Consider the following 22,286-nt stretch of genomic DNA (forward strand, 5'->3'; position numbering starts at 1 on the left):
TTTCGCCGCTTCCTTGACCCTCGCGGCGTACGCCACCGGCGCGGACGTCGCCGCCGCGAGGTTCTCGAAGACTTTGCTCTTCGCGAACGACGCGAGGACGTCTTTGTCCGATCGTTTCCTCGTCGCCGCGGCGGCGTCGGCGGCGGCGTCCGCGCGCGCGAAACGCGCGCGAATCTTTTTCTCGGACATTCCCGCGCGCGTCATCTCAGCCTCGCGCATCCGGCGTTTCGGCGACGGCGAGTGCGGCGGCGCCCTCGTCTCGCGCTCCGCGCGCGCGAGACGCAGGCGCGGGTCCACGAGCTTCTTGCGATACGGCGGCACGCGAGCCTGCGACGCGGTGGCGGTGGGGACGAAGGACGGACGACGCGTGAGCCGACGCGAGTTGGCGTGCCCTTTCGGGCGGGCGAGATTCTGTTGTTACGATAAGACGCGTCGGGATTTAGAGCGCGTCGCGATCGAGAGGCGACCGCTCGCAGCGGCGCGCGCACCACGGGGACGAGGCCGTCGTCGTCGACGACGACGCGGCGCGTTCCGGGCTTCGCGTCGACCGTCGCCATCGCGGCGGCGGGGCGGCGCGCCGCGCTCTGCGACCGATTCGTTCGACGAGTGCGTCTGCTTCGAGAGCGACGAGTCAGCGTCGCGTCGCGTCGTCTTGACCTGACGTCAGATCCGTCGCGACCAGTCACCGCACTGAACCCTCGCGCGCGCCACGCGTCGCCGGGCTCGAGGGTTCACGACCGCGGTTCATCGCGCGGCGCGCGAGGAGGAGGAGCGAGAACAGACCGCCACGCCGATGCCACGCCGCGGGGTCGCGCCTTGATCCCGCCGAGCGAGGCGCGCCGCGCGCGAGGGACGTCGGATCTGAAATCACGGCACTCGCGAAGATGTCGTCGCCGCCCACCGCGCCTCCTCCCGCTCCTTCCGGGTCGAGCGAACCGCGACGCCCGTCGTCGTTCATCGACGACCACGGCGCGTACTCCTCCACGTGCGGGTACTGCTCCAGCGTCGCGAAGACGTCGAGATCGCACGGCGTCAGCGCGCACGTCCTGAGCGTCGGCGACTACCAGTCGCTCATCGATCACGGCTGGCGCCGATCGGGGGGGTGGCTGTACCGACCCGAGCTGAAGGAGACGTGCTGCCGCGCGTACACGATCCGTCTGGAGACGGAGAAGTTCGCGCCCACCCGCGGCCAGAAGAGAGTCGAGAGGAAGCTCGAGGCGTATCTGTGCGGCGGCGGCGGGAAGGACGCCGCCGACGCCGACGCCGACGCCGCCCGCCGCGGCGGAGGAAAAAGCGCCGACGCCCCCGCCGGCGACGCGGCGGCGACGGCGATCGAAGCAGCGGTTCGACGCGCGCTGACCGCCGCGGGTTCGACCCCGGGACTTATCACGGACCCGACCGCCCCGCCGCCGTCCGTGAAAGCGCGCAGGGCGACCGCGAAGGCGGCGACGCGCGCGGGCGCGACGCATCAGTGCGGCGTCGCGCTTGTCCTTCGCCGCGGCGACGCCGTCGCCGCGGAGGCGGCGGCGGCGGCGTTGCGGGACGTCTTGGGCGCCGACGCGGAGCTCGCGCGCGCGGGCGTGGAGCTCGTGCGGGGTGGGGGTGGAGGGGGGTTCTTGAACTTCAAGGCGGCGGCGGCGGCGGCGGCGGCGGGTGGTGGTGGTGGTGTCGGAGAAACACGTGCCGCCGGGTCGGGAGCGTCGGACGCACCGAAAAAGTCGGAAAAGAAAAAGACGCTGACGATCTCGACGGCGCCGTCGACCTTCGTCCGAGAGGAGTTCGATCTGTACGTGCGATACCAGACCGCGGTGCACGGGGACGACCCGAGCTCGTTATCGAAGCACGGGTACGCGCGGTTCTTGGTGGACTCGCCGCTGACGCGCGCGGAGGCGGGCGAGGGCGTCGCGACGACGCGCGACGCCGCGGTCGGTTGGCTCCGCGTCGACTCTGAGAAGAAGGACGCGGAGAAGAAGTATCACGAGGGAAAGCGCGACGCGGGAGTTTCCGCTTCGAGCGCGCGAGACGTCCAGGGCCTGAACCACGTCCAACCGATCCAGACGAAAGCGTCCGTCGGCGGCGAGTTCGTCGCCACCGCGCCGTCGTGCGGGTTCGGGGCGTTCCATCAGCAGTATAGGATCGACGGGAAGCTCGTCGCCGTCGGCGTCGTGGACGTTTTGCCGCTGAGCGTGTCGTCCAAGTACTTCTTTTGGGATCCGGAGTACGCGTTTCTGTCGCTCGGGAAGGTGCGCGACGCGACGCGACGCGACGCTCGAGAACTCGATCGATGCTTGCTTTCGACCTCACGTTCTGCCACGTCACCCCAAAATACATAATTACGCGAGAACTAACCGATCACGTCGTCACTCCTCTCTTCCAGCTCGGCGTCTTGCGCGAGATCGCGTGGACGCGGTCGCTGCGCGCGGAGTGCCCGACGCTGCGGTGGTATTACATGGGGTACTACATCCACACGTGTCCGAAGATGCGGTACAAGGCGGAGTACGCGCCGTCGGAGCTCAGGTGCCCGGTCACCGGGAGGTGGGTCGGGATCGACGAGCCAGGGGTCGTGGCCGCGCTCGAAGACGACGCGTTTCGTCCGCTCGACCGTCGAGGCGGAGCCCTTAAGGAAACGAACGACGAGGACGAACCCGAGACGACGACGAACCCGGGCGACGCGACCGCGACCGCGACCGCGACCGCGACCGCGACCGCGACCGCCCTAGTCGCTTCAAACGACGACGCCGCGATCGACGCCACGATCATCGGCGTCGTGAGCGGCAGGGAGCTCGCGCAGCTCGCGCCGCTCGGGATGGTCGCGAGGTCGCTCCCGCAGCCGCCGGCGAGGCGTCTGCGGGAGAAAGTGCGGGCGTGGAGACGCGCGTGCGGACCCGCTGGGGACGGCATCGCGTACCTCTCGCAGATGGACCACCTTCTTCTCGACGGGTACGAGTACGGGAGCGACGACGACGACGACGAGGAGGGGGAGGAGGAGGAGGAGGACATGGATGCAGAGTAGACGAACGACGAGACGGACGCGGATAGGCCGACTTCTAGCTAGCTAGAGGCTACTGCGCTAACACTACGACGCGAACGCGCCGCCGCACCGCGCGTTCACGTTCATCGTCGACGCGCGCGTCCGCCGTCGTGGTCGCCCCGGGTATCCGCGCACCCCGCCCGTCGCCGTCGTCGTCGGCGGCGTCGTCGGCGGCGACGGAATCCATCGCGGTCGGCATCGCTTCCCGCTCCTCGGCGAGCGCGTCCCGGGCGGCGGCGTCGCCGGCGGGAACGGCCACGTCTTCGCGTCCACCGCCGTCGCGCCGAAGGATATCGCCGTCTTCGCGCCCGCCCCCCGTCGCTCGCTCTCGACCTCCTCCTCCTCATCGTCGCCGTCGCCGTCGCCGTCGCTCGACGCGCCCGCCGCGACATTTAATCCGTTGCTCGCGTCGGACGGGGACGCGTCCGCGATGGTCGAGACGTCGCCGAACGACGCGCCGCCGCCGCTGTCCGAGGGCGACTCCGCGGCGCTGCCGTCCAGCGACAGCGGCCCGCACGGGGACTCGATCTCGTCCGCGGGTTCGATTCGCAGCGGCTTGGGCGTCATCAGCGGCGCGAGCGCGCGCGTCGTCGTCATCGGCGCGGCTGTCAATGATGAAACGCGAGACAGGAAACGGTCGGCAGCGCAGTCTACAGTCGGCACTCACTGACCCGCCAAGCTCGGTCGGCGGTTGGAAGATCGGTGAATCCCAGGCTCGCGGGTCTTCCGACCGTGAACCCGCGCGACAACTGGCTCGATACGATCGGTCGAGACCGGCGGTCGTCCGCGGAGGCGCGCAGAACCCCAGGGCGGGGCGTCCGCGCCGCGGCGATGGCGAATGCGCTGCTGTCGCCGGTGTTGTCCCTGGCGATCCCCTCGGGGATCGTCGGCGCGCTCCCGGGGGTGCGTTCCCGCGCGATATCCCGAAGCCGTCCGTCCCCGGGACCGTCCCCGACGGAATCTGGTCGTCCCCACCGGGATATTTCGCGCGCCAAAGCACGTCGCGATCGACCCTCCGTCCCCGCGACACGTCGTCCGCCGACCCCTCCCTCCCTCCCCCCCTCCCCCCTCCCTCCACGCTCGCCGCCCGCAGTTCCTCGGAGGCATCATCAAGAAGGCGACGTTCCTGTCCTTAGGCTTCGCCCTCGGGAAGAGGGTCGAGAGCGCCAAAGCGAAGAAGAAGGCGCTCGTCGCGCGCCGGATGCTGTCGCCCGAGCTGCTCGACCACCACGCCTCCGACTCCCTCGTCGCCATGGGCGGCCTGCGCGCGCTCATGGCGGACGTCCCGCAGTGGTGCAAGCGCCCAAACTTCGAGACGACGGTGTGGCTGAACAGCGCGATCAAGACGCTGTGGCCGCGGCTCTCCGCGGCGCTGTCGAAGACGATCGGGAACGTCCTCTCGCGTCGCCTCTCGCGCGTCTCGCCGCTGGGGATGTCGCTGCGAATCAAAGAGTTCCAGCTCGGGTCCGAGTCGCTGAACTTGCTCAGCGTGAACAACGTCGCGAATCGCAACAAGAGCGCGAACACGGACGGCTCCTCGGTGGTTCTGGATTTGGACGTTCGGTGGACCGGGAACCCCACGGTCGTGCTCGCGGTCGGGTATCGCGGGCTGCCGCTCACCGTGCGGCTGTCGGAGTTGCAGGTGCGTTCTATACACTGGTTCCCATACGACCGCGTTGGCGTGGTGAACGCCGATCCTTAAGGACTTTTGCCGGCGCATCTCTCCGCCCAGGGTCCCTCGCTTTCAATACCCGCCCTCGGCGCCTTTCAACTCCGTCTGACGCCTTTCAACTCCACCCCGACGTTCGCTTGTTGCAGGTCGCCGGGACGCTGCGGCTGCAGCTCTCCGACTTTGACGATCGCATGCCGACGTTCCATCTGCTCGGGATATCTTTCGTGGAGAAGCCGGACATTCGATTCGCGCTGTCTCTCGTCGGCGGGAACATAGACATGATCCCCGGCTTCAGCGACGCGATCACGAACGTCATCGGCAACGCGCTCACGCGGGTCATGGTGTGGCCGCAGTCGATTCGAGTGCCGATCGCGAAAAAAGCAGACGCGCTAGGCGAGTCCGGCGGCGGCCTCATGAACGACGGCGCCGCGGCGGTCCTGGAGATAACCCTCGTGCGCGCGAAGAAGCTCAAGAACGCGAGCAAGCTCGGGACGAGCGATCCGTACGTGACGGTTGGCGTCGCGAACGGTCGCCGCGCGCCGGCGAAGAGCTCCGTCGTCGTGGACGAGTTGAATCCGGCGTGGAACGAGACGTATCGGATCATCGTAGACGACCCGGAGGAGGACGTCCTGTCGTTGGTCATCTCGGATTACAGCGCGCTCGCGGATGACATCGAGATGCGGAAGATGGAGCGGTGCGTCATGAAAACGAAGCGGTGTTGCTGCGGGTGGCGGATGCCCGGGCGAAGGAAGAAGAAATTGTATCGCACGCTGAGCAACGGGAAACGCGTCGCGACTCGCAGCGGCTCGAAGCTCGACAAAAAGGACACGAAAAAGCCGCGCGAGCAGAACATCGAGTCTGGGGCGCTGTTTCACACCATCATGGGCACCGCGGAGATCGCGGATCTGTCGGATCTCGTGCCGTTCGAGGAGACGACGCGCGAGTTGACGCTCACGAAGGACGCGTCGTCGATATTCCGCGTGTTGTCCAAAAAGAAGAGCACGGTTCGGAAGAAAGCGGGGACGCTGACTGTGAAATTCCGGCTGTATCCGCTCGCGAAGGACCTCGAGACGATGCAGAAGGCGCTCGCGCGAGCGGGATTAGAGGCGAGGAAGTTTCTGCAGATGAAGCGCGCGGAAGCTGGGGTGTCGGACCCGAAGGTGCCGATGATCCAGAAAATCACGAAAGAGAAATATCGCGCGGAGATGGCGGAGAACCGGATCGATTACATGGATCCAGAAAAAACCGCGGAACACGCGCTCACGCCGCAGGGACGCTTGAAGCGACCGATCTTGATCGCCGTCGAGCAGCTCTTGTCGACCGTGCTCGAAGGGGACCCTCGGAACGGCAACGAGAGCACTCGGGAGCGGTACGAACGGAACCTCTCCGTGGTCAAACCGTTCCTGAACGGCCTCCTCTACTTCGAGCTCATCAAAGGCGAGGACCTCAAGAACTGCGACGGCGTCGGCAGTTCCGACCCGTACTTCAAGATAAAGCTCAAGACGCAGACCTGGAAGAGCAAAGTCATGGCGAACACGGTGAATCCGGTGTACAACGACGGCGGCGAATTCGTCGTCTCTCCGTCGGACTTGACGCATCCGGGCGTGGACATCGTGTTCACGTGTTGGGACAAAGATATGTACGGGAAGGAGTTCATGGGCAAGGCGGACGTTCCTCTGAGGCACATCGTCGCGCGCGCGCTCGCGAACATGGGGCACTGGAGCTACGAGCGGTTGCAGCTCAAGGGCGTGGATACCGGGTACGTGCACGCGCAGTTTCGGTTCCAGCCCGTGGACGCGACGCGGAGAAGAAACGCGCGACGCGGGGACACCTCGACGAGCGAGACGGCGGCGCGGCTCTCGGAGGATATCGTCCCGACGCCGAAGGGAGACGACGTCGCCGCGCCGGGGCCAGGGCCGGGGCCGGGGCCGGGGCCGGGCGGCGGCGACGTCGATGTCACCGAGGTCGAACCCGATCCCGAGGTCGCGTCGCCATCCGCCTCCGTCTCAGACGAAAAGAAACGTGCGAAAGCCCCGGGGGAGAAGTACCTAGTCCCTCGCGCGAAGACGGCGAAGAATAGGTCGAAGGCGCCGCGGTCTCCCACCAGCACCGCGGGCGCCGGCGACGATACGTGTAGCGAGCACGACTTCGATTTCGGATGGAGCGACGGCGACGAGGCGTCGTCGACGATCGCGGTGAGCCCGGTCGGGAGTCCCGCGGGGAGTCCGACGACGCCCTCCTCGCCCAAGTCGCCGTAGATTCGATTCGATTCGTCGCGCGGGGCGAGGTATTCGCGAGCGCGCACAGTACGTCATGCGAGTGAGTTATTAGTCTCTCTAGTGTTTTATTACGAGACCGAAGGTCACGCGCCGTCGCCGCCGCCGCCGCCGCCGTCGCCTCCGCCGTCGCCTCGCAAGCGCCTCTCCGCGACGACGATGAGCGCTCGGTACACCACGTTGGCAGCCGCAGGCATCCGCTTCTCCTCCCCCCAACTCGCGTCCATCTCGCCGTCGTCGTTTTCCACCGTCGCCGCGGTCTTCATCGCGCGCAGCACCCTGAAGAACAAAAAGTCTTTATTAGTCTTAATAAGAAACGACGCGCGACGACGCGCGTGGCGTCGTACAGTACTGTATGGAAACCAGTCTCGCTTACCTTCGCGTCGGCGTGAGCAGCGCCTTCGTCGGCGCCGCCGCCGCCGCTCGCACCAGCGCACTGACTTTGCTCGTCGGCGACCGCAGCGCTTTTCGCATCGTCCGCGCCGCGCGTCTGCGCGCCGCCCTGAGCTCCTTCTCCTTCTCCGCGGCTTCGGCGGCGGCTTCGTCGGCGGCGTCGTCGTCGTCGGGCGCGGGAAGGTCGCCGCCGTCGCTGAGGTACCGCGCGAGATCCACCGTGGAGATTGCCAGCAGCACGTCGTCGTCGTCGTCGTCGTCGTCCTCGTCGCCCTCGCCGCCGACGGTCTCGTCGACGACGACCTCCGGGGGCGTAAAGTCGCCCCCCTCCGCGACGCACTCGACGCCGTAGCCGCAGGTGGACGCCATGTACGCCACGACGCGAGGGTCCACGGCGTCGACGACGGGCATCGAACCGTCCGGGGTCGTGTCGCTGATCGCCACGGACGCGCGCGTCGCGTCGCGCAGGGATTCGAACACGAGGAAGTCGTTCCGCGCGACGTCCGCGGTGCGCCGCGAGGTGGTGTATATCGCCTCGTCCGGCGTCTCCGGGTTGAAGACGAGGACGTGCACGACCGGGAGCGTTCGCCACGATCGGGACGGCGACGGGGTCGTCTCGGTGTCGTCGTCGTCGTCGTCGTCGTCGTCGTCGGCGTCGCGCGCGGGTGGACCGGCGCGGCGAGGCGCGCGACGGCGGAGGACATGACGGGACGTCGGCGCGCGACGAGTGCCCGCCGGCATGATGGATGACGCCGGTATAATGATGAGTCATCTCGCCAGCTTGGCGCTCGAACGCGGAGAGGAAGTCTGCTGTGGTTGTTGACATCGTCATTTTTCGAGGCGCCGCGCCGCGCCGAAGAAGGGCGCCAGACCCTCCCCGCGCGCGTCCCATCTCCCCCCGCGTCTTCATCGCGTCTTCATCGCGAGCCTCATGCCGATCCCGGTCGTGGGGATCTACATCGGGTACATCGTCGCGCGAGTGCTCTTCAGGTCCGCGATCGAGTTTTTCGTCCGCGAGCGCGGCGCCATCAACGCGTGCCTTCGAAAGTTCCAACCCCCGCGCGGCGGTCCGAAGCTAAACCTCGCGACCGCGCTCGCGGACATCGCGGACGCGAACCGATCGCTCGCGGACGCGGAGACGCTCCCGGAGCTGCCGCGCGCGGGATGGCGGTACAGGTGCGATCTGGTGTACAACTCGCACGCGGGACAGAGGGCGTTTTTCCGCGCGCTGCGCGTCGGGCCGAAGCTCGCGAGCGTGGTCGGAAGCGTGTCCGTGGACGTGGAGGAAGTGCCGGCGTCGTCGCGCGGCGCGGCGGCGGCGGCGCGGGGAGCGGCGGCGGAAGAAGAAGAAGAAGACGACGCAGCGCCGGCGGCGGCGGCGCGGGGAGGCGACGACGGCGAGATCGAGGTGGCCGACGAAGCCGCCGCCGCCGCCGACGACGACGACGGGTTCGAGCACGTGGGCGCGTGCCGTAGGATGACGCTCGCGCAGTTCTACACGATGCTCCGGCCGGCGCTCGCGCAGATCGCGGTCGACGCGTTGGCGTCGTCGTCGTTCGCGACGACGACGCGGCCGCCGCGACGGGTGCGCATCGCGGGAGGGGAGAACGACGACGACGACGACGACGACGCGCGGCTGTGTTCGATCTGCATGGACGGAGAGGTGGAGATCGTGACCAAATGCGCGCACGCGTTTTGCGAGGCGTGTCACCTCCGGTGGCTGTCCATGTCGCGCGAGTGCCCGCTGTGCCGCGAGACGTTAGGGAGGGAAGTCAGCGGCACGAACGACGGGAGTTATTCTCTGGTGGAGTGGACCTACGCGGGCGACGACGACGACGGCGACGGCGACGGCGGCGGCGGCGGCGGCGACGACGACACAGAGGCGGAGGCGGAGGCGGCGGCGGAGGCGACTTCGACCGCCGAACGCGTCGACGCGGCGTGGCTGCGTCGACGCATGCGCGAGTTCCCGGCGGTGAGCGAGCCCGGGAGACGGCCGCACGAGCGGTGGTTAGCGCGGCGGGCGGCGGAGAAGGCGAAGCGGCGCGCGACGGATCACGAGGACTGACGACGACGCGGCGGCGGCGGGAGCGGGGCGACGAACGTTTTTATGACACATACTGTACTACATACTGTAGCACATCAGCCTCAGGGCCATTCCATACAAAAATAGTTCATCGGTCAGTTGAAAGGATACGCGATCAAGTGTTGAAACCGGGCGATGGGTGAAAAACGTTTGTATAGAACGCACCTCAGCGCCGCGCGACGACCACCACAAACGCGACTCCACGTCGACGACGCCCCCGCAACTTCGCATTCCTCCGCCGCGCAGTCGGCATCACCGAGCGTCGTCGTCCGTCCCGTCGACGCTCGCCCGCCATGGACCTCTCCCTCGTGAAGTCGCTGTCGCACATGCGACGGAGCGAGTCGTGGCGGGGCTTCGCGCGCGGCGTCGGCGGCGTCGTGCGGCGCGTCGGCTCCGTTAAAAATCTCGTCGGGAAGAGCGCGCGAAGCTCGACCGCGACGCCGCTGGACTGGTACTGCGTCTTCGGCGTGCAAGCGCTGTCCATGGTGTCCATACTCAGCACGACGTACATATTCTCCACCGCGGTGTTCATGTGCAAGTTCTGGGGCGCGAGAGACGACGCGGACGCGTCGCTTCGCGCGGGCGTCGTCATCGCCGCGAAACCGGCGTTCTCCGCCATCTCGTCGTATCCGTGGGGCATCGCCGGCGATAAGGCTGGATTCCGCGCGACGATGCTCCTGAGCGCGTTCGCGACGATGCTCCTCACCGCGGCGTTAGGGTGCGTGCGCTCCTTCGCGTGGGCGGTCGTCGTCCGCGCCGCGTCCGGGCTGTTCGACGGCGTCATGACAAACTCTCGGAGCTGCATGGCGAAGATCAGGTGCGTTCTATACACTGGTCCCCATACGACCCCGTCCGCGTGGTGAACGCCGTTCCTTAAGGACTTTTGCCGTCGCATCTCTCCGCCCACCCCGCGCTTTCAACGCCCGCCCTCGACGCCTTTCAACTCCACCTGACGCCTTTGAACTCCACCCCGACAATCGCTCGTATGGAACGACCCTCAGCGACCGGACCAACGCCGCGCGCGCCTTCAGCACGTTCGGGATAACCTACGGCCTGGGAAGCACGATCGCGCCGACGCTGAGCGCGTTGCTCGCGTACCCGTGCGGCGGCGGTAGCGGTGTCGTGGAAGATGGAACGTCGACCGACACCGACGCGGGGCTGTTCGACGAGGACGAGTGCCCGACGCCGTACTTTCGCGACTACCCGTTTTTTTTGTCGAGCGCGTGGGTGCTCGTCGCGGGGGCGATGCTCTGGACGTTCGCGTTCGCGTACTTGCGCGTCCCCGGGGAGAGCGCGCGTAAAGACGGCGCGGCGCGCGGGGGGTACGATAGGATAGACGACGAGGGCGGAGATGGGGAGGGAGAGATTGGCGTCGACGTCGAACGCGGCGGCGGCGGTGGCGGCGGCGGAAAGGGCGAGGGCGCGGAGGTTGAGATGTCCGCGGCGGCGACGAGCGCGCGTCCTCGGAAGCAGCGGGGCACGCCGGAGAAGGAAGACGGCGAGGGGTTGCTGCCGGACGTCGGCGCGTGCGATAGCCCGCGATCGTCCGCGAGCGAGAGCTCCGTCGCGGTGGTGAGAATGGACGGGGAACTGGCCAACGCGGACGCCGCGGACGCGCCGGCGACGGTCGTCGCGGAGACCGAGGACGACCGCGCCGAGGCCGAGACGAGCGCACTTCTCCGCGGCGGCGACGGACCGGACGATGACGCGGACACGGAAACCGAAGAAGATGAAACGTCAACCGACGCGGAGGCGACGCCGTGGCACGAGGATCGCACGATCAAACTCGCGGTGATCAATCAAGTCGCGTGCACGTTCGCGATCCTCACCGGCGCGGAGCTCACGCCGATCTGGATGGCGACGAGACGCGAGAACGGCGGCTTGGGGTTCAGCGCGATCGACATCGGTATCTTCGGCAGCGTCATGGGCGTCTCCATATTGCTCTTCTCCGCGTTTCTGTTTTCGTATTTGTCGGACAGATACGGCGCCACGCGAAGCGTGACCTGGGCGCTGTTCCTCAACGGCGTCGTCTACCTCGCGCACCCGCTCGCCGCGTACGCGATCAGATCCTCGCGAGCGCTGACGTGGACGCTCATCGTGGTGTTCGCGATGTGTCGCGGGTGCATGGGCCCGGTCGTGATGGGCGGCGTGAGTTTGATCTTGAATAACTCGTCCCCCAGAGGCAAACTCGGCGCGGTGAACGGATTCAGCGGGGCGTTTACGAACGTCGCGCGCGCCGCGGCGCCGATATTATCGGGGGGGCTCATCGCCGGGATGGTCCACGCAACGCGGGAGCTGAGACGAAGTAAAAGCGAAGACGGCGACGACGTGAAGGGCGACGTCGCGCTGTTTTTCGCGGAGGGGTTCAACCCGACGTGGTGGCCGTTCACTTTGCTCGGCGTCGCGATGTTTATCCTCGCGAGGTTTAGCGGCGCGCTGCCAAAGTCGCTGGACTTTCCGAACCCGAAACAGTGAGGAAGTACGGTAGTAACACGGCAGTAGGCCTTAGTTTACAGTAGTCGATCGCACCGAGTGCGAGTGAAGCATGCGAATTGGTTTTTTTCGTTCGTTACAAGTCGTACGTGTACGTGTCGCGCGCTGCGTAGTCACGCGAAGAATTCATTCTATCGTCGCGTCGGCGTCGGCGTTCGCGTCCGCCTCCGCAGCCTCCTCCGGGTGCGTGAGCAGCCACTCCATCGCGAGCTCGATGCTCTGCCCTCCGATCGCGACTAACGCCACCCTCGCTTGCGCTCGCGAGAACCCCATCTCGACTATCGAGCTCGTCATCTCCGGCGACGGCGAAAACGGCGGCCGCGACGGCGGCAGCGGCGCCGCGTCGTCGTCGTCGTCGTCGTCGGTTCTCGTCCTCTTCACGCCGGCGCCGTCGACGACGTCGACGTCCTTGCTGATGTGCTTCCAGTACGTGTCCTCGCCGTAGTCGTACGTCAGCTCCTCCATCGCGCCGATGTCTCGCCCCGCGAACAAACAAATGCGGTACAACCGCTGGTTGTTCGCTCTGCACCCTTCCGCGCCGGGAGTGAACACGCTCTGGATGATGAGATTCGGCTCCGAGTGGTGGTTGATAAACCTCGCGACGCCGCCGGTCACGCGCGCGTCGACGCCTAAGTTGAGGTCTTCGTCCTTCGGCTTCTGGTACGCGACGTCGAAGTGGTCGAGAGAGAAGATGTAGTCGTCGTCGCCGCTGTTCACGCACCGCGCGGCGGCTTCGGATTCCGTGAGCACCTCCCCCGCGTATTCGCACACGAACGCGCCGGAGGAAATCTCCGCGCGACACCGCAACCCCCATCTTTGTCCGTGGTTCGGAACACCTCGAGCGGGAGCCACAGACCGAGTCGAACGCACGCGCCGATCGACTCGCCGAGAAACCGCGACTTCGGGTCCGCCGACTTCGTCGCCTCGTCCGCGGTCGGCGGCGGCTCCACGACGCCGTCCGGAGAGCTCTCGCACAGGCAAAACTCCTCGTTGTACGCGCGCGTCGTCGCCGTCGCCTCGGGCCGCGGCGGCTCCGGCGGATTCGTCGTCGACGCCAGCGCCGCCGCCGCCTCCGCGGAGATTTTCTCGCTGCAGTTCCTCACGTACCGAAATCCCTCCGGCACGACGTCCGTCGCGTCGTCCACCTCGTTGAACGCGGGGACGATCACGCGCTGAGAGAAGCGCCGGGCAAAGTCCTTAAGGATCGGCGTTCACCACGCGAACGCCGTCGTATGGGGACCAGTGCGGGGGTCGCGGCGACGTCCATCATCACGAGCGTGCCCTTACTAACTTCTCCCGGCGCTTCCCCCGCGCCCGCGTCTTTCTTCCACTGCGACGCGCACACCGCCCTCCGCTCCATCTCGGACACGCGCAGCTCCTCGTTCGTGCGTCGCACCAGCGCGGTCCACGCCCTCTTCCCGCCGTCCAACCGCCGTCCCCGATCGTCCAGCGTTCGATTCCGCCGCCCTCGCGTCCCCGTCGTGAAGTCGCCGGCGTATCGGATAAAATTCCCCAGGAACTCCGTCGGCGGCGCGGGCGCCTTGCTCCTCCCCGGGATCGCTCGCAGCAAAAACTTGTATATGAAAGGCCCGTCCTCGCTCTCCACGAACTTGTACTCCGCGACGGCGTACTCGCCCTCGTAGATGTACTCCACCCGCCCGGGCGTCACCGCGCCCTTTCGGATCACGCGCACCGGCTTGCCGCTCTCTTTATTCCGCGCCAACGCCAGGTTGCCCTTCGTTAAAACCTGGCTCTTGACCTGCTTGCGCTTATCCTGCCCGCCCTGACCGGTGTACCATATGTCTAGCCCCTTATCGTCGTCGTCTTTGTACCCGCCGGCGAGGCATATCGCGTACGCGCCGCCGCCTTCTCGCACGGAATCCGCGTTGAAGTCGATCCCCTGCATCATTCGGATGTGCAGCCCCACGGCCGCGACCTCGCCTCGGCCGACGAAAATCTCGCCGACGTCGCACCCGGGGACGTGCCCCCATCGTGGCTTGCACGCGGGGGGGTAACCCTGGCTCACGCGCGAGTACGCGACCATGTCCGGCTTCGCCGTGCCCTCGCGCTTCACCCGCGCCTCGATCGTCCGAAACTTTTCGAGCTGCGCCGACTTCGCGACGCGATCCGCCGCGTGCGTCGGCGGGAGCGACGAGGACGAGGACGCGCCGCGGTCGGACGTCGCCGCGGTCGCGCCGCCGTCGCGCGATTGCGCGGGCGCGGGCGACGACGCCGAGGCGGCGGGCGCGGACGCGGAGATGCGATGGAAGGATCGACGGTCGTGGTCGAGGATGGCTCCGATGGTCGTGGTCGTCGTCGTCGACGCCGCGGTGAACGACGACTTCCGCGCGGTCTGCTTCACGCGGCGCTTCGTGACGGTCCCGTCGTCGAGCGTCGTCGTCGGCCTCGGCGCCGCCGCGGTCGCGCGCGCGGGCTCTCCGTCGCTCATGGCGCGCGGCCGCCCGCCACGCCGCCTCTCCGACTGAGGAGACGAGGAGTCCTGCAAACGCGTGAAACGCAGCGCGCAGCCCAGCGCGGCCGCACGTTTTTCACCCACCCGTAGTTTCAATGTTTGATCGCATCCCCTTTCAACTTATCGATGAAGCGCGCATAAAATAAGAAGCCTCCAGTTTACCAGTTGTCGCCTCCGCGTGCCGCCGTTCCAGATCCCGCCCGTCCGTCCAGTGTTCGACGCGTCGTCTCGCGCGTCGTCTCGCCCGACGCCCGCCATGGGTCGGGTTCGCGCGCCTCTCCACATTCACCTCGTCCTCCTCCTCGCGCTCGTGTGCGCGGCGTCGCCCGCGGTCGCGCGCGGACCGTCCGCGGCCGCCCCGAGCGCGATCCACCTCGAGGCGGACGGATTCGAAGCCGCGCTGGCGACGATCGATCCGCGCACGCACGCGCTCGTGGAGCTGTACATGCCCTGGTGCCCGGCGTGCCAGAACTTCCGGCCGTCCTACGACCGCGTCGCGGCGTTCTTCAACGGCGACGCGAAGGCGACGGGGAAGAAGAAGAAGAAGCGCCCGGAGCCGACGGTGACGGTGTTCAGCGTGGACTGTCAGAAGAACGGGCACCTGTGCGACGACTTCGACGTCAGAGGGTACCCCACGGTGCTCTTCGGGACCGTCGACGCGCTCAAGAACCGACGCCGCGCGGACGGGAAGGGTAAAGGAAAAGGAAAAGGAGGGGAGAAGAGGACGGGGGGAGGGAAGGAGGGCGAGGGCGACGGCGGCGGCGAGGGCGACGACGCCGACGAGAACGACGACGACGACGACGACGACGAAGTCCTTAAGGAACGGCGTTCACCACGCGAACGCGGTCGTATGGGGACCAGTCACGACGACGACGCCGCCGGCGAAGGGATGGAGGAACTGAAAATATCGCCCAGGACGGCGGAGCGCGTCGTCGAGCTCGTCGGCGAGCGCACCGGCGTCGCCGCGGGGACGCACGTGCTGCAGAAGCCGGACGCGAAGAAGAAGACGCGCGAGGGAGCGAGCGGCGGGGGCGGGATGTTCGGCGGGATGTTCGGTTCGAAAGAGAAAAAGAAACCGCCGGCGGCGCCGTCGAGTTCGAGTTCGAGTTCGAGTTCGAGTTCGAGTTCGAGTTCGAGTTCGAGATCGAAATCGTCTTCAGCGCCGCCGCAGGGCGAGGTCGTGTCCTTCGCGGACCTCGAGATGGCCACGACGGAAGTCTACGCGCAGATGACGTCCCCCGCCTTGTTCGTCGCGGACTCGCGCGCGGAGTTCCTCGCGTTCGTCGAGCTCCTCGCGGACGCGCACCCGATCCGGGAGTGCGCCGACGGCGCGAGCGACGTCGCGGACGCGTTGGCGCGCGTCTGGCCGAAGGACGGCCACGTGGACGTCGCCGCCGCGCGAGAGGACCTGGCCTCGCGACACATGTGCGGAGATACGGCCGGGAACGAACCGCATTGGGACACGTGTCTCGGGACCCAGGAAGGCACGCGAGGGTACACGTGCGGGGTGTGGCTGCTGTTGCACGCGCTCGCGGCGCGCGTCGGCGCGGACGCCGACGGCGTCGAGCTGACGGGCGACGCCGCGACCTACGCGGGCGAGCGGTGGATGGCCGCGGTCGAGGGCTGGATCACGCGTTTCTTCCCGTGCGACGAGTGCCGGAGTCACTTCTTAGAGATGATCGACGACGACGGCGAGAGCGTCCAGGGCGCGAGCGACGCGTTGCTGTGGTCGTGGAGAGCGCACAACCGGGTGAACGAGCGGCTCGCCGTCGCGCGGAGGAACGGCGAGGAGGACGGCTCGTCTGACCCCGAGCACCCGAAGCGGCAGTGGCCGACGACGAAGGACTGCGCGTCGTGTCACGTCGCGAGCGGGCTCTTGAGCGGCGGTTCAGGCGGCGACGACGACGAGGACGACGACGACGACCCGAGCTGGGACGAGGAGGAGACGCTCGCGTTTCTGTCGCGGTACTATCGCGGCGACGGCGCCGCCGCGAAACCGAGGTCGGACGCGGACGCGGCATCGACCGGTCCCCGAGGAGAAGGTGGAACGTCAACCGTCACCGTCACCGTCGCGACGCCCCCGCCGGTCGATGCCAAGACCAAGGCGTCGAGGACCGCGCCGTCGACCGCGTCCGCGCGCGTGGAAGACCTCGGCGGCGAAAACGTCGGCGGGGTCGGGTCCGCGCTGCTTCTCGCCGTCGTCGCGTGCGGCGTCTTTCTCGCCCTCGGCGGCGGCGGTCGATCAAACGCGCGGCACGCGTTCAACGGGTTCGTCGTCCGCACGCTCCCGGGGTCGTGCGCGTCGGCGATTCGTTTAGGAGGGAAAGGGCGAGCGCGCGGCGGCGGCGGCGGACTGAACGGAGGAAACTCCTGACGGCGCGGGGGTTCAGGTCTCCGCGATTTGGACCCCGGCGCCGCCGACGACGGTCTGGACAAGATACTCTGATTCGATTCGTCGTCTACCGTACGTGTACACGAAGTCTCACGCACACGAAACCCTACCTACAAGCACTACCTCTACATGAACCCTATTAGAACGCCTCGCGTCCCGTCACGACGACGACGCCGGCGGCGCGTCGAACTCCTTCACTTGACTCAACACGGCGCGTCGGTTCGTCTCAGGGTCGTTTGATTGGTGGGTGATGTGGCGGGAAGTGATGTGATTGGTTACTTATTTGATGACGTGGATGTTTGATTGGACGAGAGCGACGGAGAGACACGCCGGGCGAAGTCCTTAAGGATCGGCGTTCACCACGCCAGCGCGGTCGTATGGGAACCAGTGTGAGAAGAACGCACCTCGAATATCTGCCCGTTCATCATCATCTCGTCGAGAACGTAGTGCACGCTCTCGAGGTGAAACATGATGTCGAGCTCGCACACGTTCCCGAAGTGTCTGTCCAGCGTCTCCACGACGCAGTGAATGAACTCGTGTATCGCGAGCTCGTTCTCGTGCTCGTCCACGCCGACGATGAAGAACAGAGACGCGTATCTGCGGTAGATGACTTTGTAGTTTCTGTGTTCGACGATGTTGCACTGCTCGTCCGAGCGCGCGAGGCACTTGCGGACGATCTCGCCCTCGATCTGCCTGCGCTCCTCCTGCGGGACGTTCTCGTTGTAGTTCGCCAGGCGCGTCTGACCTTGCTTGTTCACGAGGAGGAGGAACCGGATCGTCATCGTCCGCGACTGTTTCGTTCGTTTCCGCCCTAATAAACGCGCTCTTCGCCTCTTCCCAGACAGAGATCCCGTCCTCCCGCGCGGCGGTCGTCTATCTTTCGCCGAGGACGCGCGCGAGGGGGTCTCACCGTGCGATGCGAACGGACAGCGAGCGCGTCTCGAGCCCGGTCGCGGGGGCGACGTTCGAGTTCCCGCGCGCGCGACGACGGAGTGAACGCGCGCGCCCTTCTTTTTCCGGACACTTGTCACTTCAAACAGACGACGAACTGGAACTTCAGTTCTGTTCGTCATCACGAGGCTGCGGCGCGTCAGATCGCGGCGCGCGAGCGGCCGTCCCCCCCACCCCCGCCCGGGCGCGATGCCGCACCCGGTCGCGGTAAACATCTACGACCTGAACGGATTCAACGAGTACACGCACCTCCTCGGCCTGGGCGTCTACCACAGCGGTCTCGAGGTGCACGGAAGGGAGTACGCGTTCGGCGGCCACGACCAGCGATGCAGCGGCATCTTCGACACGGCCCCGAGGGAGGCGCCGCCGCCGGCGCGCTTCCGGAAGACCGTCGTCGTCGGGCACACGACGATGAGTCCGAGCGAGGTGGCGCGCGCGGTGGAGAACATGGGGGAGACGAGCTACCTCGGCTGCGCGTACCACCTGCTCGAGCGCAACTGCAACTCGTTCGTGGAAGATCTGTGCGTGGAACTCACGGGACGGAAGCCGCCAGGGTACATCAACCGCCTGGCGCGGATCGCGGTCGTCGCGAACCAGTGCGCGCCGTGCATACTCCCCGCGAGCGTGCGCGCGATCGCGGGGCCGACGGTGATGCCGCCGGGCATGGGGGGAGGAGGAGAGAGCGACGAGGACGACGAGGACGACGACGGCGGTGAAAACGCGGCGGGGGATCGGCGGCTGTTGACGCGGTTTCCGGAGTCGTCGTCGCGGATCCGGTGACATCTCGCGACGCGCCGTCGCGCGTTTCGTTTCTCCTCGATTCTTTTCTTTCGTCGTAATAGTCTACACGCGTACGTTTTATGATAGCTACCTCTTAGTGGTCGTTCGAACCGTCGTTCGCGCCCGCGGCCGGCTCCGTCGTCGGCTTCGTCAGTCTAACCCTTTCCCTCGTTTACCGTTTACCAAAGTACATGTCCACGAGGTCGTCCACGCGGTCGCGCCTCTCGCCGCCGCGTCGCTTCTTCGGCGCCGGGCCGAGGTCCGCGTCGTTTATCAAGTCCTCGTCGCGGTCGCGACGAGGCTCGCGACTCCGCTGCGGCTTTTGCTTTTGCTTTTGCTTTTGCGCCGCTCGCTCCTGTCGCGGCTGCTTCGGCTTCGGTTCCTCAACCTTCCGCTTCTTCTTCGTCTTCTTCTTCTTCGCCGCCGCGGGGTTCTCCTCGCCGTCGTCGCCGCCGCCGCCGCCGCCGCCGCCGCCGCCGCCGCCGCCGCCGCCGCCGCCGCCGTCGCCGTCGCCCCTCGCCGCGGCCGCCGCAGTCTTCCGATCCTCCTTCCGCTCTTTCCTCTTCTGTATCCGCCGCGCCGTTCGGTCAGCCTTGGGCCCCCCCGGCTTTTTCCCCTCCTCCCCCTCCGCCGAATTCCGCTCCCTCTGCGCCTTGTTCAGACCGTCCCTCCGCCTCTCGAGCTTCTTCACCGCTCGCGCGTCCTCGACCGCGAACTCGACGATCGGCCGCTTCGCCGCCGTGAAGATCGTCGGGTTGTTGTTCAACGTCCGAAGCGCCGCGAGCGCGTGGTCGTGCGCGTCAAACTCGACGAATCCGATGCCGCGGCTTCGCGGTTTCCCGTTCGCGTCCGGCCGCGTGTTGTCGATCAGAAGCCTCGCGTGCAGAACCTTCGGGTTCGCCTTCGTCGCTCGCTGCAGCACCGCGTCGTGGAAGATCTTCTTCAGTTGCTTCTGGTCCACCTCCGGGGGCACGTTTCGCACCTGCAACCGATTTTTCGATATGAAAAAGTTTGGATTTTTCAGCTTCATCTTCTGCTCCTCTTTCGCGCGGCGGCGCTTCATGATGTCTTCCCGCGAGACCCCCTGCGCGGCGGGCCCTTCCTCGTGTATTTGTCCCTCCGTCGCGAGGTACAGATTGCGGTTATCGCGCGGGCCGTCGCGGCGTTTCTTCGCGTCCGTCGCGAACGCTTTCGATTTCGCCGTCGCCAAATCGGCGGCGTCCGTCGCGCTCACGGCGAGCGCGATGTTCAACCGTCTTCCCGCCACCTTGACGCCGCCGCCTTCGACCTTCCCCGCCGCCTCTATCGCCCGCGACGCGGACGCGGCGTCGACGAAGTCCACGAACGCGGTGCCCTTCGAGCGTCCGGTGGTCTTATCCAGGACGACGCGGCACGACCGGACTTTCCCAAACTTTTGCATCCGCTCGAAGAGCGACTGCTTCGAGGCATCCGTCGGGAGGTCGCGCACGAACACGCTCGCGCCCGCGGGCGGCGGCGTCTTCGCGCCCTTCCCGGGGAGCGGCGGCGGCTGACTGTCGCTGTCGCTGTCGCCGTCGCCGTCGCCGTCGCGATCGTTCGCGGCGGCGGCGTCTCGACGCCTGTCTTTCGCCTCCCTCTCCGCGTCTCGCGCGGCGGCGCGGGCTTTCGCTTTTTCGATTCTCGCCGCCTTGGCCGCGTTTCGCGCTTCTTTACGGCTCGCGTACTTGACCTTCCCGTCGCTCTCGCCGTCGTTCGCGTCGGCGCTGTCCAGGAACGTGTTCATAACGCGGCGCGTCATCGCGTCGGGGTCTGCGTCCTCCTCCGGGGCCTCTTCGTCTTCGTCGTCGGATTCCGACGACTCCGACTCCGACTCCGACGACGACTCAGACTCAGACTCATACTCGGATCCCGAATCGTCGCCCGACTCCGACTCCGACTCCGACCCGGACCCGTCGTCGTCCTCGCCGTCGCTCCCCTCCTCGCTCTCCTCCTCCGCCCCCTCCTCCTCTTTCTGCTTCAGCTGCGCCTCGTTGTACTCGTGCTTGCTCATCGCCCAGTCGACCGCGATCTGCCGCCCCGCGATCGCCGTCGCGTTCACCTCCTTCACCGCTCTCTCCGCGTCCGCCTTTCGCGTGTACGCCGCGAACGCGAACCCTTTCGGCTTACCGTGGAAGTCCTTCGGGATCGTCAGCTCCCACACGAACCCGGCGGCGCTCATCGCGGCGCGTATCTCCGCCTCCGCGGCTTTGAAGGAGACGTTTCGGACGATGACGCGCCAACTCTTCGGCCTCGCGCCCTCCCCGCCGAGCGCCCGCGCCCACAGCATCTCGACGCCCTCGTCGACCGCGCCGCCCGCGCCCGCTTTCAGAGCGCCTTTCATCTTCTGCGCTTTGCGCTTCCCGACCCCGGGCATCGCGCGGTGAAGCTCCGCGACCGCGCGTCGAGCGTCGGAGGCTCTCGCGTAGGTCACCAACGCGACGCCGCGACGGCAGCCGTCGTTTCGAAGCTTCGCGGACGCCACCACTGGTACCGGCGCGGGGGAGACGACGTCCTCGACGTCGCCGATCGCTCTCGCGGCGTCGATCGCGGCGGTCGGGTCGATCCCGTCGGGCTCGCCCGCGAGCTTGAGGCCGCCGATCGCCACCGTGCGCGCCGCCTTCTCCAGCGACGCTTTTTCATCCTCGGACGGTTTGCGATGCGATCGCTGCGGTCGCGCCGCGCGCGGCGCGCCTCCCGGCGCGTCGCCCCGCGCGCGCGCCGCGTCCCGCGGCCGCCCCGCGGCGGTCGTCTTCGGCGCGTCGCTGTCGCTGTCGTCGCCGTCGTCCTCGCGCGCGGCGCCGCCGCCGAGCCCCCCCCGCGCGTCGCGGTCGTCGCCGTCGCCGCCGCCGCCGCCGCCGCCTTCGATGGGCTTCCCGTGGATCAATCCCTCGCTCTTCGTCCCGAGCTTCTGCTTCGCGACGTCGATCGTCACCGGCCGCCCCTCCACGACGAACGTCCCGGACTTGCTCACCGCGGTCGCGGCGTCCTCCGCGAGCGCGAAGTGCACGAACCCGAACCCCTTGCTCTTCCCGCCCTCGCCCTTCTTCTCCGCGACGATGAACGCTTCCTTTACCGGACCGATCTCGGAGAAGGCCTCCTCGAGGCCCTTGTCGCCGCACGAGTACGGGAGGTTCCGAACGAACACCGTCGTCGGGCCGCCCATGGCGACGGGGGATGGGGGGAGGGAGCGCGCGCGACGGGGAGCGCTCGAGACGCGGCGCCGGCGCTCGAGAGTGCTCGTTTCGCCGACATCGCATCCCCTTAACAACTCAGCTCCTTCCGTCGTAGTAGAGTACGCGAGATTCGTGCTGTGAGCAAACAGACTGAATCGCGCATCTCTCGACGCGATTGGCCGTCGCGAGCGGAAGCCGCGGAGATTCTGGCAGCTGGCACGACTCTCCTTCCTCGCGCTGCTCTAGGAAGACGTCGCGTCCGCGGCGCGTCGCCGCGCCACACTCGCACGCGCGCACACGTCAGGTCCGTCCCGCGCGCGATTCCTCTCCACGACTCGCGGACGACGCCGCCGCCGTCCGCGCGTCGCGCGTCGCTCGCGCGCCGTCGCCCGCGAGAAGACGCGGCAGCGCGACGATTCGTCGCGATAACGATCCCGCGCTCGCGTATCCCGAAACAGGGTTCTATCTCACACTGGTCCCCATACGACCGCGTTGGCGAGGTGGACGCCGATCCTTAAGGACTTCGCCTCGAAACGCGACGACGCGCGGCC

The 22,286-nt window shown here is 67.3% G+C and overlaps 10 protein-coding genes across 10 annotated transcripts; 6 read left to right on the forward strand and 4 right to left on the reverse strand.

Annotated features, from left to right (window-relative positions):
- Window positions 1-884: 884 nt before the first annotated feature.
- MICPUCDRAFT_46353 (uncharacterized protein) lies at window positions 885-3,084 on the forward strand (the record flags this gene model as incomplete). Its single annotated transcript, XM_003055106.1, has 2 exons — window positions 885-2,243; window positions 2,378-3,084. 2 exons carry the CDS (start codon window positions 885-887, stop codon window positions 3,011-3,013), a joined length of 1,995 nt encoding a protein of 664 aa, XP_003055152.1. The 3' UTR covers window positions 3,014-3,084.
- Window positions 3,085-4,283: 1,199 nt separating this feature from the next.
- On the forward strand, window positions 4,284-5,074 carry MICPUCDRAFT_12826 (uncharacterized protein; the record flags this gene model as incomplete). Its single annotated transcript, XM_003055107.1, has 2 exons — window positions 4,284-4,673; window positions 4,850-5,074. Coding segments are annotated over 2 exons (615 nt in total), but the record flags the coding sequence as incomplete, so codon positions are not given.
- Window positions 5,075-6,330: 1,256 nt separating this feature from the next.
- On the reverse strand, window positions 6,331-8,103 carry MICPUCDRAFT_46355 (uncharacterized protein; the record flags this gene model as incomplete). The annotated part of the gene is made up of 2 exons (XM_003055643.1): window positions 6,331-7,258; window positions 7,356-8,103. Coding segments are annotated over 2 exons (966 nt in total), but the record flags the coding sequence as incomplete, so codon positions are not given.
- A 147-nt stretch (window positions 8,104-8,250) lies between these two features.
- On the forward strand, window positions 8,251-9,437 carry MICPUCDRAFT_46356 (uncharacterized protein; the record flags this gene model as incomplete). The annotated part of the gene is made up of 1 exon (XM_003055108.1): window positions 8,251-9,437. The coding sequence occupies exon 1, from the start codon at window positions 8,304-8,306 to the stop codon at window positions 9,435-9,437; it is 1,134 nt and encodes a 377-aa protein (XP_003055154.1). The 5' UTR covers window positions 8,251-8,303.
- Window positions 9,438-9,748: 311 nt separating this feature from the next.
- On the forward strand, window positions 9,749-12,015 carry MICPUCDRAFT_50620 (major facilitator superfamily; the record flags this gene model as incomplete). Its single annotated transcript, XM_003055109.1, has 2 exons — window positions 9,749-10,272; window positions 10,457-12,015. 2 exons carry the CDS (start codon window positions 9,749-9,751, stop codon window positions 11,928-11,930), a joined length of 1,998 nt encoding a protein of 665 aa, XP_003055155.1. The 3' UTR covers window positions 11,931-12,015.
- Window positions 12,016-12,386: 371 nt separating this feature from the next.
- Window positions 12,387-12,761, reverse strand: MICPUCDRAFT_7678 (set domain protein; the record flags this gene model as incomplete). The annotated part of the gene is made up of 1 exon (XM_003055644.1): window positions 12,387-12,761. A coding segment is annotated over one exon (375 nt), but the record flags the coding sequence as incomplete, so codon positions are not given.
- Window positions 12,762-14,677: 1,916 nt separating this feature from the next.
- On the forward strand, window positions 14,678-16,795 carry MICPUCDRAFT_38131 (uncharacterized protein; the record flags this gene model as incomplete). The annotated part of the gene is made up of 2 exons (XM_003055110.1): window positions 14,678-15,476; window positions 15,582-16,795. The coding sequence occupies 2 exons, from the start codon at window positions 14,678-14,680 to the stop codon at window positions 16,793-16,795; spliced, it is 2,013 nt and encodes a 670-aa protein (XP_003055156.1).
- A 57-nt stretch (window positions 16,796-16,852) lies between these two features.
- Window positions 16,853-17,796, reverse strand: MICPUCDRAFT_24442 (uncharacterized protein). The gene is made up of 2 exons (XM_003055645.1): window positions 17,218-17,796; window positions 16,853-17,038 (listed from the first exon to the last, which is right to left on the reverse strand). The coding sequence occupies exons 1-2, from the start codon at window positions 17,593-17,595 to the stop codon at window positions 16,973-16,975; spliced, it is 444 nt and encodes a 147-aa protein (XP_003055691.1). The 5' UTR covers window positions 17,596-17,796; the 3' UTR covers window positions 16,853-16,972.
- A 169-nt stretch (window positions 17,797-17,965) lies between these two features.
- Window positions 17,966-18,394, forward strand: MICPUCDRAFT_7214 (uncharacterized protein; the record flags this gene model as incomplete). The annotated part of the gene is made up of 1 exon (XM_003055111.1): window positions 17,966-18,394. A coding segment is annotated over one exon (429 nt), but the record flags the coding sequence as incomplete, so codon positions are not given.
- Window positions 18,395-19,214: 820 nt separating this feature from the next.
- MICPUCDRAFT_1653 (uncharacterized protein) lies at window positions 19,215-20,822 on the reverse strand (the record flags this gene model as incomplete). Its single annotated transcript, XM_003055646.1, has 2 exons — window positions 19,215-20,088; window positions 20,383-20,822. Coding segments are annotated over 2 exons (1,314 nt in total), but the record flags the coding sequence as incomplete, so codon positions are not given.
- Between the last annotated feature and the right edge of the window lie 1,464 nt (window positions 20,823-22,286).

The sequence above is a fragment of the Micromonas pusilla genome, assembly GCF_000151265.4.
Source record: "Micromonas pusilla CCMP1545 genomic scaffold MICPUCscaffold_1, whole genome shotgun sequence".
Taxonomy (NCBI): Eukaryota; Viridiplantae; Chlorophyta; class Mamiellophyceae; order Mamiellales; family Mamiellaceae; genus Micromonas; species Micromonas pusilla.

Bases quoted from the DNA above. Each gene is read 5' to 3' on its own strand.
- MICPUCDRAFT_24442 (XM_003055645.1), bottom strand. From the start codon at position 17,595: ATGACGATCCGGTTCCTCCTCCTCGTGAACAAGCAAGGTCAGACGCGC. The intron at 17,039-17,217 runs GTGCGTTCTTCT...AACGACCCTGAG, and splicing joins TGAACGGGCAGATATTCGAG to ACGAACCGACGCGCCGTGTT.